The sequence below is a fragment of the Prionailurus viverrinus genome, chromosome B1, assembly GCF_022837055.1.
Source record: "Prionailurus viverrinus isolate Anna chromosome B1, UM_Priviv_1.0, whole genome shotgun sequence".
In the NCBI taxonomy this organism is placed as follows: domain Eukaryota; kingdom Metazoa; phylum Chordata; class Mammalia; order Carnivora; family Felidae; genus Prionailurus; species Prionailurus viverrinus.
In genome coordinates this window covers 176,170,354-176,190,915 of record NC_062564.1, presented here as the reverse complement: position 1 = coordinate 176,190,915, position 20,562 = coordinate 176,170,354, and the positions used below count along the sequence as shown (strand labels likewise).

Here is a 20,562-nt window from a genome sequence, read left to right as displayed (position 1 = left end):
CCAGGTCTGTGCTGACAGCTCAGAGCCTGGAGACTGCTTCGGATTCTGTGTCTCCCTCTCTCTCTGCCCCTCCCAAGGCTCACACTCTGTCTCTCTCTCTCTCTCAAAAATAAATAAATATTAAGAAAAAAATGTTAATGTTTTGTAAGTTTAATGTGAACACATGGTTTCCTTACATCCTATTTTCCAAGGTAAGAACTGACTAGAACTCACTTTCACTAACATTACCAGAGGTCTGAAATAAAGTGATACTCTTCTAAAGAGAAAGGAAACTGGTTTATTGAGCCCCAGTTGTCAGGCCCAATGTTACCTACTTTTCCAACTGAGCCCACAGAGGGAGTCTTGACCTTACACTTTTATGTGGGAAATGGAGGTCCTGAGACATTGAGTCACATAGCAAATGAACAACAGATAGCTTACAACTCTAATTTCTTTCTGATTCCAACACCCTCACTCATTTGTCTGCCACTAGATGGATTAAAAGAAATTAGTCATGTTATTTAATAAATACTAAAACTCAGAAATTGTTTCCTTAAACTACAAATAAAACATTGAGGCTTTTTATTTGCTTGGGACAGTCTTTACAAACAAAGTATGATTTGAGAAATGGTCAACTAGATACTTTTTATCAAAGATCTAAGATTCAACTTTAAGTTCAACACAGTGATTGGTACATAACATCTTGGTCAGATAGAGACTTGTCAACTTTGCACTACATTTGCTTTCACTGAAAGGCCAGAGGTCAGCATTCCCAGGAAATGTGAGGCACACCCACACTTGTGTACCAGGGTGAGGAATCGCTCCACTAAAGTAGCCTTGGACACACTGGGCACACACTGCGACATCAGTCACTGACAAAGGCACCAAGAGTAATAAGCTCTCATCTCCCACCAAGTCCTGGATTACTGGCTTCTGAGTGGTCTGACTCCCAACTACTGTCTGGGGTTTGATCTTTTCTTGGTATTTGACCATTGGCTTTTCCATTTTCCTCAGTTCTCTATTCAACCTGAACACGCAATCCACTGGCAATTTCTACCTCCTTGTTCTAGAGGCTTACTCACATCTTCCATAAAATAACCCAGCTAATCACAGCTATCCATCCCATAGACTTCAGTACCCCGGGTATCATCTATGTTGGTGCCTTTTCACTCCCTCTATCCAGAAAAGTATTTCTTCTAAAAAACGCTAGTTAAAATCTCATCTATTTTCCAAAGGCCAACTGAACTGCCACTTCTCATTCCTAGATCTTTGAAGAAATGTTTTCTCAACCTCCCCATAACCTCACAATTCTGTACTCTGAGGACCTTTCTGTACCAACTATACTCGGCATTTAGGTTTTATTTTTATTTACTTCCTTTTTTTCTGCCCTAATGAAAGACATAAAGAAGGCAAGGAACACATACATCATGGGTGTTTTTGTATTCCTCCACAAATTATCTTTTCAGTTTATTAATTAATTTAGTTATTTATTGAGAGGGAGAGGGAGAGGGAGAAAACCCGAGGCGGGGGGGGGGGGGGGGGAGAGTCAAAAAGAGAATCCCAAGCAGACTCCACACTGTCAATGCAGAGCCCGGCGTGGCTCAACCCCACAAACCATGAGAGATCATGACTTGAGCTGAAACCAAGAGTCGGGCACTCAATCAGCTGAGCCACCCAGGTACCCCTGTATTCCTCCACAAATTCTTAAGCATATTATATGTTCGATTTGCTGAGTTAGCCTCACATGTTCTGCTTCTGCTGTCCTAGGCTCAGATTCCCACACCATGCCTCTCAAAGGTTAAAAAGTTAACATTTTTTTTAAAGAGGAATTTAGCTGAGTAAGAAAGAAAGTCATAAAACATATTTCCTAGTAAAATATGAATTCAAGATCCATTGCAATTTTTATAAAAATGTTGGTGCATTATACTGAACATACAAATATCTTTAGAAAACAGCAAGTTAAAAATGTCAAAAAGGTTTCATTATTGCAGATAATGCTTAGATCTTTCACTATGTGTACCTCCTAGCAAGGGTACAGCACATTCACCATGTTGTCTTTTCCTTAAAGCAACTGGCAGGATTCTTCCTCTGAGTCACATACTTGGGAAATGCTGCAATAAACCGTATCCAGTCTTCCATATTTACATCAACTCAGACTGAGGGAAGAGCTTGAGCTTATCATGGGTGCCTGGGTGGCTCAGTCAGTTAAGCATGACTTTGGTTCAGGTCATGATCTCACAGGTCATGATCTCATAGCTCGGGAGTTCGAGCCCCACATCCAGCTCTGTGCAGACAGCTCAGAGCCTGGAGCCTGCTTGGGATTCTATGTCTCCCTCTCTCTCTGCCCCTCCCCCACTCACGCTCTGCCTCACTCTCTGAAAAATAAACATTAAAAAAATTATTTTTGATTTAAAAAACTTAAAAAAAAAAAAAGAGCTTGAGCTTATTAGTTACAGTTAAGAAAGGGGAGTGAGACTTTTTTTTTATCCTCAAAACCCAGTGAGTTTTTTTAAAAACAAGTACCATTTAATTAAGTTTATCATCTGCTTGACTTGTCTGAAACACAAATATACACCCACATTCTACATTTTGTTAAGTTTTTTTCCATATAATTTTTGAAATTGATACTATCAGTCTATAGTATAATTAAATCATTCAAAGAGTTAGTGAATGTTCATATTTTAAGCTCAACTGTGAATGTTTTACTATTTCTTTAGTTGCATGATGGTACACACTTACTTTCTTCCTAAGTACTAGGCAGCTTTCACATACCGTGCACTGATGCAGAACTGGCATTTCCATTGCAAAAACAGATACTCAATCATGTGAAATAAATCCAGATTACAAATTTGACAATTTTGTTTAACGTCCCTCATGACTGAGAACAGTTTCAAACACTGTTTGGAGAAGGACAACTGAGTGTGGCTATTTGTTTTTAATAAAGTAACGAAGGGAGTGATGGGGTGTTGGGGAAGAGGGCCTCAATGCAAAGGAGACATTACAGCAAGAACTCGAGGAAGGGTACACAAGTCACGATGCTCTGTGGAAAAGGACATTCCAGTCATAAAGAACAGTAAGTGTCAAGGTCGCCAAAGTGAGTTCTTGCTTCTTATGACTTCTATATTGATTAAAATAACAGAAAGTTTCAGGTTATAATTTTCTACTTGGGGCCTAGGAGAGACAGAAGAAGCTGGTATAAGATTTTAGCCAAATATCTAATCTGCTTTATGCTAATATGGCCCACAGGCCAAATATGTGTTTATAAATAAAGTCTTTATTGAAACACAGCCTCAATCACTGGTCTGCATATTCTCTATGCCTGCTGTCATGCTACAACTGTTGAGTTGCTGATTCTTCTCGGAGACCCCACAGAGGCTATAAAGATTAAAATATTTATTATTTGACCGTTTACAGAAAAAGTTTGCTGATCCCTCCTCTCTGGAATTCAGAATGCCATCTACAGCAGTGCTAACTGCTCCAAAGAGACATGTGGCCACGAGTTAAATAAAGCTCATAACCTTTATTTAATAAATAAGGAGTGGGTAGGCATCACTTTGTCTAATTAATGAGCATTTTAAACACTCTCACAACAGAATACAGAATCCAATTATGAAAAGCAGAAATTAAGAGATTCTACTTCTGATCTAATAAATAACACATGCTTCTAAGCCAGTAACATATACTTCTTTTCAAGTCATAACAATAAAATCATATAAAAGAGTTTAATCTCTTGGTGATATAGAAAGTTCTTTGTTTAATTTCCCATCTCTATTCATCCTGGTATCCAGGAGAAAAACTGTTAAGCCAGAAAACTCAATTATTTCCCCTAAAATGGAAAAACATAAATCTAGACAACTTACAGCATCTGACCTTAGGCGGATTCAGAATAGAAAGGATGGAAAGCCAGAGTTCTGACAGAGTGAGAGGAAAAATGTTCTAACTGTCCCAGGGGTGGACAATAATGGGGAAGCTTTCTCAGTGTGCCCGGAGCATAAACATAACAACCCTGCAGAGAGCAAGGTACCACCAGAGAGTAGGCAGGAAAAGGAAACCACAGCTGCTGGGGGCTCTGTACCCAGAGTCCGCTAACTCTTCTGGTGGTATTTGTTTGGAGAGAGCACTAGAATCACCCTAAACACCTTAATTTTACAGAAATGAAAGATTCGAGAATATTCAAACTCACTGTTTCATTCCACCAATGTGTACTTTTGAATGCTTACTCCTACCTTTGCTATTAGACTATCAATAGTACTGATGACTGATGAAAAGTAGGCACAGTTGATTACTTTGTTACCTTAAATAACCAGAAAGGAAACAGGATAACTGATACTAAGAAGTACTGTAATTTGCTAAATTAGGTTATTCAACATCTAATTTGCTAAAAGGATGCGATGATAGAAAGCATTAAATATATAATTACTAACCATAAAAGTGTTGTTTTTTTTTTCACTTTCTTAAGAAATTAAAACCTGCTCCCGCTAATCAACTAATGTTTCTTCTAGTAACTTTTTGCTAATAAAATTTATTTTAGGTCCAAGGCTTTCTAGAAATGATGCTCATTTTGGGGGGAATAGTAAAGAAAACCAGCATATTGCAAGGACTCACCACATTCACTACTTAAACATGAGAGATTTAATCCCAAAATAATTTAGTAATTCATGAGGAACATTTCAAGTAAATATTTCAAAAGGACATTAAAAAATCAGGATGCCAGAAAACAATTCTAATTAAACGCAATCCCTCCCCAAATATTTCTGAGTACTGTATAACCCTTAAGGGACAGAAGTCTCTTTGTAAACATCTAAAATGATAAATCTGTTTTAAAAGTATAATATTCAAGGGACTCTGACCTTCTGTGCAACATACAAAAATCAAAACAATGTATCTATACCAGTGAAGCCTGAAATCTAACAATGACATACTTTCTCTAACTACAATTAAGACTTGTATTCCCAAACAGAACACTGTTATAATATGAGCAAAAGCCAAACAGTGTGGGCCTAGTAATACCAACTCAATCTGTATTGTTTTTCTTTGCGATAAATTGGGACACAGTGCATTTTAGGGTAAAGTTAGAAACTAACATTAAGGATCTAGATGTGAAATTGCAACTTTCGATTTCAATCTGCTATTCAGAATCTTAACCCAGCATTCCACATAATACACTGCACATGTTCCTCCTTATGTCTAAAGAACAGCATTTGCAAAAGTGTACTGAAAACCCCTAAAAACTGTATCTGTGTGCGTAGGGGTAGGGGAGGGGTGGAGAGTAGCAACAACCTAGCAGGTTTAGAAATGGATAAACTTGAACTGCTGAAAATATGCTACTTATGGGAAAAAAAAATGAAAAACTACATACCCTTGAGGGGAGAGTTTGTCTAGCCATCCGGATTTAACCTTCCTTGCAGAGGACCCATAAAAACAGGCATAGGGAGATATTGCATTTGAGGAAACGATTGAGGACTCAGCATTTCCACTTGTTGAGCTTAACGGATAACTGTGCCTATTAACAGGGTCCAAATTCAATGCTTTTTGAGTCCTAGATTTAGATGCCTTTGAATTTTTTCTTCTTAAACTCTGAAAGCATTCTTCTACTGTTGAATATTCTGATTCTGAAGCAGAGTCTACTGGAAAATTAACTTTGTCCTCTCGAGGTATCCAAATATCTTCTGCTTTGTCTTCGCTTATATTCTCCTTCCTGTTATCATATATGCTAAATGGAAACAAACTGTGTTAACATTTCAAAATACCATATGTATTTGAGCCACTGATTACTTTTGAAATTTATAAACAACAAACTGCACAGAAATTTAAAGTCAGAAAGCTCTTAAGAGCTCCATTAACCCATCTGATAAGTTCTAAAACTCTTCCAGAAAAACAGAAATCTCTTATTACCCTAAGATATATTTGAACACTGCTGAAAGTAGTATAATTTTTCTTGTGTCATTAATCTGATCTGTTTATTTGGGTGGGGGTGGGGGTGGGTGCAGACTGGTACTAAGGGTAAAGACTAACCACATTCCCTGCCTCGTAATTTAACACCATCACCAACAGCATTAAATAGCCATTCCAACTTGTAGTCCCTGAGTAACATTCATGAACCACTAACTCATCTATTTGGAGATCTCACTTCGAAACCTGTTGCTCCTCTCTGGCTCTCCGCGATTCAATTCCAAGAGCTTTAGTATTATTTTGTAACACTAATGAGCGAAAACTTCACCACACTGTTAGCTAAGAAATGAGAAAGAGTCAGGATACAATCAGAAGGTAAAAGCTGTGTAACCTATAATATTCACCAGAACACATTCATAATAGCTAAGCATATTTCTACAGATTTAAGGAATGACAAAATAGGTTCACTCAGCCATTTATGTATAATAAAACTCATTACAAAGAAGTTTTTGCTAATCAATGAAATAGATATGTGTAGGAGTCAAATTACATCCTTTTGGACACAGTGTCCTAAAAACTCACTTCCTTAAAGAATGATTTAACCTGGCCCCTTCCACATTTTGCATTATAATACATACATATCAAATGCTAACTGAAGATCCTCAATTATTTAGTTTCAACTTAAGAAAACCCACAACATTATCAGACTTGGAAAGGAAAGGATAAAATTGAATATATAAAATGAACATCAGGTAATTATGCAGGACACTAAGTCCTAATAAAGTTGAGAAAACTAAAATTTAAGTTGGTGCCTCACAAACTGCTTAATTTCATGAGTGATCCAAATAACTGGGTAAACTGTCAAGCCACTTGTCAATGATGAACTTCCAGTAAAAAAGGATGTATTACATTTGTAAAAATTCTGCACCTTAGATAGTAATTTTTTTTTTTTTGCGCTTCCTCTTTCTCCTTCATATTAACATAACTTCCCATCTTTAACACACAATTGTGGGCACCACATATTTCCCACTTTAGGATGGGAAGAGTGATTTCAATTAGGAAAGGACTAACATAATCTGCTGCAAAATATCACTATACACCGGATTTACAGACTCTAAGTTCAATTATTAAAATAAGTGCCATTATTCAGGGTTCCTGGGTGGTGTAGTCGGTTAAGTGTCCGACTCTTGATCTCAGCTCAGATTGTGATCTCACGTTCGTGAGTTCGAGCCCCACGCTGGGCTCTGCGTGATGGCACAGAACCTGCTTGGGATTCTGTCTCTCCTTCTCTCTGCCCCTGCCCCGCTTGTGCTCTAAACAAACTAAAAAAAAATTTTTTTAATAAAGTAAATGCCATTACTGAAACATCTAGAATGAGAAAGATTTGAACTTACTAATGTAAACTATTTTCTTAGAAACATAATATGAGCAAGAAGTCAACACTGCATAACATTATATGCAAAAGAATTAATCATCATCAATCATGACCTCATACCTTGATTTCACAAGAAAAGAGTTTTTTTCAGTAGTTGTTTCCCCTTTGAGTGTTTCTTCATGGGTCCAAAATTCATTCTTTATAGATCTCTTCTATTAAAAAAAATATACACATATATTATATACATACATTTTTTAGGACAGCAATATTTTCCAAATATCCACAATGTGAGCTTAGTTTTATTACATAAATATCTAACTGCTTAGATCAATTTTCAGTAAAAACTTAGAGAGACTATACTAAAAATAGCCTCTCGATGTCTTTTTCAAGATATTTAAATCATTAATAATGCATCATTTCATCCAGGAAAAACAGAAGATGCCAACCAAGAACAAAATTTATTTACTTTTAATTTCCCACTTTTTGTCTTCCAACTTCTGTTTTATCCTGACGAAGAAATAAAATAATCAAAAGAGCACAAGTACTTGAGAAGAAAGAAAGACTAAGTGATAAATTAAATAATGAAGATATGAAGATATGTTAGAAGTAGATATTTGGGTATAAGCAAAAAGCAAAATATAGGGGGGTTCTGTTTGCCTGCTTTTGCTTTCTTTGGGGGTTTGTCTTTAAAGTAACTTATTTTTTGGAAAATTCAGAAATCCCCCCTCCTGTATTCCTGAAATTGAATGTATTTTTGTGATATATATTTAAAGATACACATTCAACATGATTTTACTTAAAAGAATTTTACTGACTACCAATGTCCTGCTTCAATATAACTCATTCTCCAAACACTTTAAAGGAAACGAAGAGGGAAATATAGGCAGAAGAGCAAAGACTTGAAAATGGAAAAAAAAATAAAAATGTATGGGACTAACCTTGGAATTTTCTAGTCTCTGGAAGAGAAAGGTCTCTCCATAAGGAAAAATGGAAGATGAATTTTCCTCCTTTGAATCTTTTGGGGAAATTATAGGATGAGAATGAAAAGATATAAATAATGTGAAACATTTTTTAAAAAGGTATGCACTTAATAATTTTATAGTAATATCACAATTTAAGCTTTATTCTCTGAGAGTCCAAAATTATGCTTATAATATTCACCTCCAAAGCAACTCGTCCCATGGCTTCTTGGTGTAGCACTCACTGTATATGCCTCTCACTTCCCAACCAAGGCATATTACTCACTGTTTCTGAAAGTGTGATGTGTCATATATGGCCTTGCTACCCTCTAAGATCCACATTAATATAACTAAGCACATTTCCCACATATGATGCCATTTATAATGTTAATTCCTAAATAAGAATACAGTATTAATGGCATAAAGTTAGTGTTAGATCTATTGTAATTTCCAATGAATAATTAAAAGTTCACTAACATAACAACTAGACGCTGTATCACTCAAAACACCAGAATCTACTTAATATAATCTAACACCACAGCCACTAATACACTTGTAAATAAGTTATTTCAAGAGATTTTCCACTGTCCTTGTGTTACACCCATCCACAAGAAAGAATTCCTAACACTTTCATTCTCTGTTATGACAAAAAAAACTTTTAAAGGGTCAGTAACCAAGTGTTTTCCACCTTATTGTTAAGAAGAATGTTCCTGAACATATATAAGCAGAATTTTCAAAAAGAAAGAAAAGCCTCTGTCAATGATCAATTTACCAAAGTAATGTCAGCCCTTTCCCGTTACCATAGCAAAATTACTTTCCGTAAATCCAGGTCCTATAGCTCAGAATGTCAGAAACCACTTAATTTAGTTAAATGCCTTCGACTGTGGCTACTGATAAATGAAGCCCGGTGCAAAAAAAAAAAAAAAAAAAGAAAAAAAAATTCTTTTTACATCAGTATCTGAAGATTTCCAAGAGTCTGAGTACATATGACTGTCTTTTATTCACTCATCTTTAAATGCATCTGAAGTATTATGAACCCTAGCAGATAGTTATTCCCATCATTCCCTATTACACAGGGGGCCTACTTTCTAGATCACGATTTTCACACATTTAAGACTGTCATATGAGTGCTAATTTACAAAGACTTTACATGCTGAGACTCACTTTCCTGTGTCACAGACTTTCCAGTTGAGGTAGCAATGTTTCTTCTCTCACGGAAATAGCTTAAAGCAAAGGGGAAAAATAGATAAATTAAAACAGATAAACAAAAATTGGTAAACTATGAGACTGAGTAAAGGATACAGACATACATTCCATTCTTCTGGGTAGAAAAACCAATATTCAAAAATAAATTTGATTCTAATTAAACAGAATGGCTAAATTCCACAGATGTGTTTTTCTAAATAGTCTTAAGGAGATTTTACTAGATTTTACAAGCATTTGCTTCTCACATTTATACTTTAAAAAAGTAAATGAATATATTCTCCCAATGCTAGTATGTACGTTGGATTTTCAAAACTGCTAGACATACCCCTGTGAGACACTAATTTTCTAATTAGAAGTCATTATTTATTAGGGGTTTTTTTGTCATTAAACTTTACAATTACAAAATTGAGTCAAAAATTTGTCGGCTCTATAAGCGTAGTATGAAAATATATAAGACCTTTCCTTAAAAATATTTGCTGCCTTGGGAGAGAAAGATTACAGGTAATTAATTAGAATACAGCCTAATAGCAATGAGAGAAGAAAACACTGTGTAAACAGATGTAATGAATACCCATTACTATACAAATGAGTTCTATTTTTCCATCTAAGTGTAAGAATCAGGACAGTGTCTTTAGGGTCTCTGAAATTTGTATCTGCCCAAATAACTACAAACAAGGATAAAAAAAAAAAAAACAAAAAAAAAACCAGAAACTAATGAAATAAAATATGGATAAAGTTTAAAATCATTTTAACTAAAGCTGGTTATTCAAAATGATCAATCAAATTGATAAACCTCAGGGAAGGAAAATAAAAGACAAAAGAGACAAACTACCGATATCAGCATGAAAGAGAAGACACCAGTACAATTCCTACAAATATTAAAGGGATAATTATAGATTATTGAGAAAAACTTTATTTCAATAAATCCAACAACTTAGATGAAATGGAAATATTTTTGAGACATAAATTACCAAATATGATACAGAATAGAAAAATCTTAATATCCCTAGATCTATTAGAGAAATTCAATTTAGTAGTCACCTACCTGCAAAACACTCTAGGCCAAGCCATTTCACTGATGAATTACACCAAACATTTCAGAATGAAATAATACCAATTCTACATGAACTTTTTCAGAAAACAGGGAAGGAGAGACTATTTCCCAATTCATTCTATAAGGTCAGTATTACAGACACAAAGCCAGTCAAAAACAAAACTACAGATAACTATTAAATAAATTGTCCTCATGAATTTAGATGCAAAACTAATTAGCAATATATTAGCAAATCAAATCCAACAACCCATTAAAAAAAAAATATATATATATATATATATATCCAGATGAGATTTATTCCAGGAGAGCAAAGTTGGTTTAACATGAGAAAAATCAATGTAATTCACCAAATTAAGAAAATAAAAGAGAAAAATCACAGTCTCATGACAACAGATCCAGGAAAACCAACTGACAAAATCCAACATCTATTAATGACAAAGACTCTCAGTAAACTAGGAACAGAAGAAAACTTCCTCAACCTAATGAAAGGCATTTATGAAAAACCTACATCCTAAATAATGTTGAAGGCTGACTGATTTTAAGATTGAGAGTAAGACAGGGAGGTCTGCTCTCACTACTTATAATCACATTATTTCAGAGGTCCCATCCAGGACAATATGATATATAAAAGAAATAAAGGGCATGCAGATTGGAAAATAAGAACTTTTACAAGCAGAAGGTATCCATTAAGTAGAAAATCCTAAGGAATCTGCCAGAAAGATTCTCAAACTAGTAAGCCTAGCAAGGTCCCAGGATAAGGGGAAGATATTAACAAATTCAATAGTATTTCTAAATGCTAGCATTGAGCAACTGGAAAAATAGTTTGAAATATAAATTTTATAATAATATCAATAACATGAAATAGTAAGGGGTAAATTTACCAAACATGGGCATGATCTGCACACTGAAAACCATGTAACATTGAAAAATTTAAAAAGACCAAAATAGATAGATACACCATGTTATTGGATTGGAAAACTCAATGTTGTTAAGATGTTAATTCTCCACATGCTGATATACAGGGTCAACATAATACCAAACAAAATTCCAATGAGCTTTTATGTAGAAATTGACAAGATGACTCTAAAATGTACATGCACATACAAATAACCTACTATGGTCAAATATTTAAAAGAAGAACAAGTTGGAAGATTTATACTGTACAGTTTCAATATTTAGTCTTAAATCTATAGCAATCAAATCAGTGTATAATTGGTGAAAGGATAAACACATAAATTAATGGAACAAAATAACAATTCCACCTAACTCCCACACATCTACAGTACTGATTTCTGAAAAAATGTGAAAGCAATTGAATGGGGAAAGGATAGTCTTTTCAACAAGTGTTGCTGGAACAACTGGATATCTTAATGAAAAAAGGAATGAACACCAACCATTATTTCATACCATATACAAAAGTGAACTTGAAATGGAGTTTAGACCTACATGTTAATGCTACTGTTCTAAAACTTCTGGAAATACACGCAAGAAAATCTTTGCAACCTTGGAGTATACAAAGATTTCTTAAATTTAAAAAAAATCAAAACCAAAAAAGAAAATTATGTATGTATTTAATATATAAGTACTTAACAAAATTAGTAAATATTAACATACATTATAAACATACTGAAAACATGTTTAAAGACGAATTAGAAGAATTTTAAATATATTAGTGGTGCTTTAAAGCATATTTTGCTGGTTTTACTATTAGTCATATGAAATGTAAAGAAAAATGTTTGTGGTTTTAATTATACTCAGTATCCAACTGCAAGAAATTACTGAATCTATCAACCAACTTCATTTGATCTAGTGTTGATGAAAGATTAGCTCAACACAGGAAAAAAAGTTATTTTGAAAACCAGCCATCAGTAATTTATATTCTCATTTACCTATGAATAAGTTATCACAAGCTATTTTATATTCTAATATCTATTATGCCCAAAACATTATGTTAGGAATTTATATATATCTGCATCTCATATGTCATCCTCATAACAGCTCTATGACATAAAACCAGTTGTCTTAAAGGAGGCTCCCCCAGCCCAAGTCCACAGCTAGCAAGAGGCAAAGCCCCCATTCTTTCCTTTCTGCCCTATTATCTTCCCACCAGTTATCCTAAAAACTGTAGGTTGCTTTTTAAATTTAACATATAAAAGCATGGTCGATTTATAAAAATTAAAAAAACCATTAAGAAAAGCAGTAGTTATCACCTTCTCATTAATTATGCTTTCGTGACCTTGGTCAAGTTACCTAACAGTCCTGAGCCTGGTTTCCTCATTTACTGAAGGAGATTAATTCCCAGGCCTGCTTCCCGGGAATATTATGAGGATTCATGAAAAAATTCTTTTAAGGAGCATAAGGTGTGCCCTTCACAATATAAACAGCAAGAATGAACCAATTATCATTTTTATTAGAGGAGAAAATGGTCCTTCTGGTAAACTTTATGTGCACATTTGTTTCTTAAAGTCCTTAAAAGTATTCACACTCTTCTTTGTGATAGAGAAAACATGTCATCAACCTAGTAGAGGAATAACCGTGTGTTGTTTTTGGTTTTTTTTAGTAAAATACTACACAGCAATTATTACATAAAGTATGTGCATCAATGTGGATAAATCTCAAATATAATATTAAAACACCAAGTTGCAAAAAAAAAAAAAAAAAAAAAGCCTCTGGTTACCAAAGTGAATCTTTAGCATAATACAGATATTATTTTTTAATATATTTTAAACCACTAAAATAACCAAGAAAAGCAGTGCTATGAAGGTTAATTAATGTTAAAGATCTCCCTTTATGATCCACACTTACCTGTTACTTAGACAAGGCAGCCACACCAAAAAATAATTACACCATAAATGGACCATCATTTCACAGAATGTTTTTAAAAAATGCAATTCTTGCAATTCATAACAAACTAACTACAACAGACTAACTACGGATCATTACAGAATTGAATTCAAAAGAAAATCACGATCATTAGGCAGCAGTTTAAAACTGCCTTGAGGTTACATATATCTAACTAAACACACAAATCTGATTTCAGAAAACATGAGTCTATTAACTACAGCACAGACTAAGAATGTGAAATTTATAATGCACAGATATTTAAGTCTCAATCTAAGACGTTCCCAAAAAGATGTCCTCAGGAAAGGAATAAATGATAATTACAGATGGATTACAACACAAAAGTCTACATTATTATCCTCAAATAGTTCTTTAAACTAGCAAAAATTGCAGCTCAAAATGTATTTTTTTATGGGCAGAAGTCATGAATAGACATATTTCCAAAGAAGATATCTAGATGGCCAAGAGACACATGAAAAGATGCTCAACATCACTGATCATCAGGGAAATACAAATCAAAACTACAAAGAGATATAACCTCACACAAGTCAGAGTAGCTAAAATCAACTACATAAGAGACAATAGATATTGGTGAGGATGTAGAGAAAGGGGAACCCTCTTCCACTGTTGGTGGCGATGTGAACTTGTACAGCAACTCTGGAAAACAGTAGGGAGGTTCCTCAGAATGTTAAAAATAGAATTACCCTCTGATCCATCAATTGCACTACTAGGTATTTATCCAAAGATACAAAAATACAAAATCAAAAGGATAAATGTACCCTGATGTTTACTGCAGCATTATCTATAATAGCCAAATTATGGAAACAGCCCAAGTCTCCAGTGCCTGATGAATGGATAAAGAAGATGTGGAACTTATATACAAAATGGAATATTATTCAGCCATCAAAAAGAATGAAATCTTGTTATTTGCAATGATATGGAGGAACTAGACAGTATGATACTAAATGAAGTAAGTCAGAGAAAGACAAATACCCTATTATTTCAGTCATATAACAAATTTAAGAAAACAAAACAAACAAGCAGGGAGGGGTAGAAGAAAGAGGGAGTTAAACCAAGAAACAGACTCTTAACTACAGAGAACAAAGTGATGGTTATCAGAAAGGAGGTGGGTGGAGGGATGGGTAAAATAGGTGATGGAGATTAAGGAGTGCACTTGTTGTGATGACCACCGGGTGTCATGTGGAATTACTGAATCACTATACACCTGAAACTAATACTACACTGTATGTTAAATAACTGGAATTTAAGAACACATATTTTTCAAAGTGGTGCTTTTTATATTATGAAATAAAAAGTATAAACCTAATGTCTTTTTACTTATAAAAAATCTGAAGCAGACAGATATCATTATCCTCTAAGAATAAATCAAACTATTAACTACTTAAATTTTGATTTGTCAAAATTTAGGTGAAGTCCAAATTTTGAAAATATTAAAATAATCAGCCTATTTTTTCACAGAATTTAAAAAGAAGACATTTTAAAGGCATATAAAGAATTTTGGATTGCTAAGCATTTTTCTGCTATAACATGAAATGTGAAGTTTTTCTTGAACATGGAAAAGATGGGATGAGTTTCTGTACTTTTCTTATTCAATGCACCCAACCACTGCTTAAGACTTTTCTGTACATTTTCTGCTTAAATATCTTTCAACATTAAAGTCTAAAATAGGGTTATCCATTTCTAATGTCTGTATCATGTCTACGTATATCTAGAGAAAAATATCGAAGATTGTTATTTTTAAGAAAAAGTTCAAAGAAGCCTGGAGACTTCAGGTTTAGATTTCAAACTTTTAAAGACCCTTCAGTCAATATGGTACACCAGTCTTAACAATAAATTATAACAGATGTCCTCCAATCACTGTGCAGCCCCGCCTTTCATCTTCCTGCACCCCATCTCTGCTTCCTTATTTCCCCTTCCCTAAAAACATTTAGAGGCACAATACCTAAAAGTTGTGCCAAGGATAAAACAGTTGCATGCGAGACGTATGAAAATCTTTAAACTGGGAAGGAGGGTAAGAAAGGTACCTCTTTAGTAGCTGAAAGATCTTGTTCTTTCCTGTCTTGAGCACAGAAGAGGAGGCTCCCGGAAGGATCACAGGACACACCCAGGACTCCCAGGGAAATGGTAAGATGCTGGATCTCACTTCCTGCTTGGAGGCCTCCATGGGAAACCTCCAGGTGAAAGTGATAAGGGAAGAGCCAGCTCTTTAAGCCTAGTTCTGCCCTGGCCCTCAAGAAAGGTTAAAAAGAGATCCTGAGGTTCATTGCTCAATAGCCCCACCTAGCCCAGCCTTTCCAAGAAAAGAAGCAGGCAGGAATTCAGGAAAAACTGAAGGCAAGGACAAAGATAATACATTTGACCAGAGTGTCCATTTTGTCAGATAAATAAGGAGGGAAGAGGCAGCTGGGGAGGAACTGATGTCCAGGGAGACAAAAACAGAAGGCTTCACACAAGGAACGCATCCAACATCATATATACCTTTTAACAGATACATGAAATGTTTAGTAAAGAAATTATGTTAAAAGCATTGGCCACAAAGAAATATTTTTATTTGGTATATCCAGAAATGTACTAAAATATCATTTAGATGTAATCTGATTACAGAGAATCTCAGGTTATATAATCCACAGTTTTATTTTAAAATTCATATTATGACATTTTAAAATCTTGCAAAATTCCTATTTGCAATTCAGGCCAGGACCGCAAGGAAAAATACAAGTGAAGTCTGAAAATAATTTAGTTTCTCATTGTATGATTTGAGTACCACAGATGCAGGGTTACCATTTACCGCCATAATCAAAGAAGAAAGGTTATGAGGGGTAACCTGGCAGGGCTATGATGCAACTAGGACTAACTTATTTACTAATTTTAACATTATTTCAATTCTCATTTTCAAAGACTCATACTCACAAACAATGTGAATTACAAGTATTTCATATGATATAAAGCTTACGCTTACAAATTAAGAAACATCAAGTTTCTCAAGAACTTATGAAAAAATAGCACCTTTTTTTTTTTTTTTTTTTAAATTTTTTTTTTCAACATTTATTTTTGGGACAGAGAGAGACAGAGCATGAACGGGGGAGGGGCAAAGAGAGAGGGAGACACAGAATCGGAAACAGGCTCCAGGCTCTGAGCCATCAGCCCAGAGCCCAACGCGGGGCTCGAACTCACGGACCGCGAGATCGTGACCTGGCTGAAGTCGGACGCTTAACCGACTGCGCCACCCAGGCGCCCCAAAATAGCACCTTTTAAAACTTAAGCCAAATGTTTCTTGTGTGAAGTTATCCTTACAACTCCCCAAAGGATTCTGTTCTGGCAAAGACACAATTTTAATGTGTATACTCATGGCAAACCGCCCTCAGTTACTTTGTTTAAAATTAGCAAAATATTTTAAAACTACAGTGTCATACAAAAATTGGTAACCTTCTACATTCCTAAGTAATACTTTCTCATATATGCAGTGAATATTTTTAAGAATATTTCCTAAATGAGTGGTTAAGAAAGTGTGTGGGTTCTAGAGTCTGATGTACTGGAATGAAACTCCAGTTTACCACTCATGTGATCCTGTCAAAATCAGCCTAGGGCTCAATTACCTAAGACAATGTAGGAATAATACCTTCAGTGCCACTGAGAGATTTAGATAACCCACAGGAAATTATAAAACAAACTGGCTCCTAGGATGTTTAATAAAGGACACTATTACTACTGATTCCCAAGGAAAGACTACACTTTGCTGTTGGCGCGAGGGATGCCAAGAGACAAAGACAAAGTACACAGGATCTCTTCCCTCAAAGAGTTTATGCTCTAATGAGAGGTTCTTAAATCAACAGTCCTGTAAATTGCCACATTTTCTTTGGCAAATACTAAACTTCTGCATTTTCTCCTGCAAATACAACCAGGATTTTGCACTGTAATTACCAAAGATGCCCACAGGCAACAGTACCAGCAGTAAGGGTAGAGTGGAAACAAGCAGGGAAGGAGGGTATTGCAGAAATGCCAGCCTAGAGCCTGTGCAGGAAATCCATAATTACATCTAGTACCACAGCAGTTAACAGTCGAACAACCTCATGACTCCCAGCAAAGAGACAAGTGTTAGCTTTTAATGAAGAAAAAAAAAAAAAAAAAAAAAGAAAGAAAAAGAAAAAAAAAGAAAAACATCCCACCACAACCCTGGAGAAAACCACAACTATTTTAGGTGTAACCCTGAGAAAGGGACGAAAGTTCTCTCTGCTGTTAAGTCAGCACTTAGCCTCCGCAGTTACCTCAAAGTACTAACAACCCAACATGCAATGCTGGTGGGCCCCTCTTTAGAATTCCGGTTCCAGTGAACCGGATTTCACACTGTACTGTTACCATCTGTCTCCTACGCTACACTTCAAGCACCTTCGTTCCTCTCTACCTCCCCACCAAGCACAGTAACCAGAACCAAGCTGGTGCTCCCTATATGTATCTTGAATTACTAATTCATGCCAATGCATTGTGTCAAGCAGTAGAGATACAAACGTTAGAAACAGGGCCCTTGGGGCGACTGAGTGGCTCAGTCAGTTAAGCATCTGATTTCGGCTCAGGTCATGATCTCGCGGTTCGTGGGTTCCAGCCCCAAGGTGGGCTCTGTGCTGACAGCTCAGAACCTGGAGCCTGCTTTGGATTCTGTAGCTCCCTCTGTCTCTCTCTGCCCCTCCCCCACTCACACTCTGTCTCTGTCTCTGTCTCTCTCTCTCTCTCTCTCTCTCAAAAAAATGAATGTTAAAAAAAACAAAAAAACAAAAAAAAAGAAACATGGCCGCCGCTGAAGGACAAATAATCCAGTCAGGAGACAGAGTCAACAATTCAAATATAAGAATTGCCCTCATGGAAGAATTTAAAACCAGGTGTGAAGGCAGGCATGGGAAGGAACTGCCAGGTAAAATTAGAGGAAGGGACTTTCCCCCATTTAAATGGAAGAAAACTAAAGAGTCCCAGGCAGTTATAAGTTAGAAATAGACTCTGGGAAACAGTGTACAAAAGAAATGACACGTTCTCATTTTAGAAGGAAAAAAAGGTTCATTGAATAGGCAAATTAATAGACGTCAAATTTACCAATCCTAAAAATATGCATTACAAGCAACTAAATTCACTCAAATTGAATACTTAGGGCTCATCATAAAAATTCTTACCTCCCTGAAATTCCTTTTGTAGACCCTGGAATCTCTGGTACAGGACGATGTCTTAGCAGAAAAGATCTAGATGGTCTTGAAACCAGCTTGCTACGGCTTCTCATGGGTGCTAGGATTGGTGACGATGGAACATACAAATCATTTACAACCATCTCTCCTTGAAATTGAAAGAATGGGGATGGCAGTGATCTTTCTAATAAACCATTAGTTCCACTTCCAGAATTTGCCTCTGATACTGACGGGCGGAGGGAAGAAAGGCATTCAGAGTCTACATCAGGAAGCTGGCTCACATCTTCTGAGATCAAATCAGCTCTGTTTGTTTGTTGCTCTTCGATTGTGCAATCCATAGTTATCTCTGTAATCAAAGATTCTCCTTTAATATTTTCACTACCAAATAAAGTATGCTGAAAAGAATTCAAACTTGGGTGTGGTTCTTCTTCTGGAAGGGGAAAGTTGTGTTTAGGAAGAGACAGCTTATCATCTGATTTAAGAGACTGGCTATTTTCTACACTAACATCATTTTGATCAAGAGTTTTGGTAACAGTCTCCCACTGCGTTGGGCTAGGTGCCTGAATACCACCTGCATCTGAAAGATCTACGGAGTTACTCCCATCAGAGAATGGAGCGTGGGGAATCTTTGAAGTCTCATCGTCCTTCTTTGTTTTATGAACATTTGCATATATTGGGATATCTTGCATTTTTGACAAGATTATCTGCAACTGTTTCAGTATCCTCCTCCGGTGTCCTGTAGGTGATATTCCAATTTTGTGCAGCACGCTGTCATTGACTGCCGCACAGTCCTTCACAGTATCAAAACCAAACTCGCGGAAGCGTAAGAGATACTGCTCCAAATTAATGCTCATTAGGAAATCTCTGATATCAACATTTACTTCACTGACTGAGGACATAATGGTGGCTTCATTACTAAGCTGAGTTATCAAAAGCAGTACAAGGAGATACACACAGGAAAGTCCACTTCTGTATTGGTTTTTCCTCTATCACTCGCAAGAGAGAAATGTCTCAAAATGTTATTTTCTTCACAGTGAATGTTTTATGTGCTTAAGCCTGAAAAAGAAAAGAATATTAATGGATTAGGATATTTTAGTTATGAAAACCTAGTCTGACATGATAAACTTTCTCTGGAGAAACACAATAGAAACGAGGAGAATTACTTTCGCTCACTCAGAGTTTAGAATTTTTGCCATTACTCTGCATGCCCCAGAGAGTCAATTCCTAGGTAAAGTGTGAGGATACAAGGCAGAAATGCCATGGTGGGATCAAATGATGATTTTCAAAAACATAAAAAACCACTTTCCCACAAATATAAAATGAACATGTGTCAAATAATTTATTCAACCCATTAATGAAGAAACCAGTAACATGGTAAGACTATTTCTAGGAACATTTGTGCAATAGGTTTACACAGAAAAGACTTTTTTTTTTTTTTTTCATGTTAAGACTCAGATTAGTAGGTTACATTTAAAAAACTGGTTAATGTCCTACAGGGCAATAAAACCATAACCTTTGGGGTTATCTCTCTACCAGACAAAAATCTATAAGCTAACATAACTTCCCAGTTCAGGGCTCTAATCAAACAGCACATAGAAAGTAGAGCACAAAATTAGAAATAAATACCCCTAGGGTGGGCCTGTTAAACAATACCCCCACACAATGCATTGAAAGAACATGCTATACATGTCCTTTTTGATTTCCAAATTTTAGAAAATTTTTCTTAACAGTAACTAGATATGAACAACCCTACCCTTTAATACATTTCTGCAAAGACACTCTTAAAAAGCACAGTTAGAATACATTTCTCAGGTTAATTTTCATTCGAAAAATGCAGTAGCATTGTATGCACAATATTAATATACAAGATAAAACTGCCTGAATAATATGTAAATACATTAGGTAACAGGAAATAATGTGAAAGGGGGAAAAAAAAAGTCTAAAGGTCACATTTTCCTTTCTACATAGCAGATGTACATAGGTTCATTTTACTCCCAAACAACATCATTAAATTTTTTTAAGTCCATTTATCTAGGTGCTGTTTCTGTGACTGTGTTCAGTTTGTGA

The 20,562-nt window shown here is 35.5% G+C and overlaps 1 protein-coding gene across 5 annotated transcripts in view; it reads right to left on the bottom strand.

Annotated features, from left to right (window-relative positions):
• Positions 1–20,562, bottom strand: part of ARAP2 (ArfGAP with RhoGAP domain, ankyrin repeat and PH domain 2) — a 209,698-nt gene that overhangs the window by 161,910 nt on the left and 27,226 nt on the right. For all 5 annotated transcript variants that reach the window (XM_047855319.1, XM_047855320.1, XM_047855318.1 and 2 more), the window contains exons 2-6: positions 18,487–19,551; positions 9,370–9,428; positions 8,185–8,261; positions 7,367–7,458; positions 5,339–5,692 (exon numbers count right to left, since the gene is read on the bottom strand). In XM_047855319.1, coding sequence (XP_047711275.1) covers positions 5,339–5,692; positions 7,367–7,458; positions 8,185–8,261; positions 9,370–9,428; positions 18,487–19,394 — 1,490 coding nt within the window. In that variant the 5' untranslated portion in view covers positions 19,395–19,551. The remainder of the gene's footprint in view (positions 1–5,338; positions 5,693–7,366; positions 7,459–8,184; positions 8,262–9,369; positions 9,429–18,486; positions 19,552–20,562) is intronic.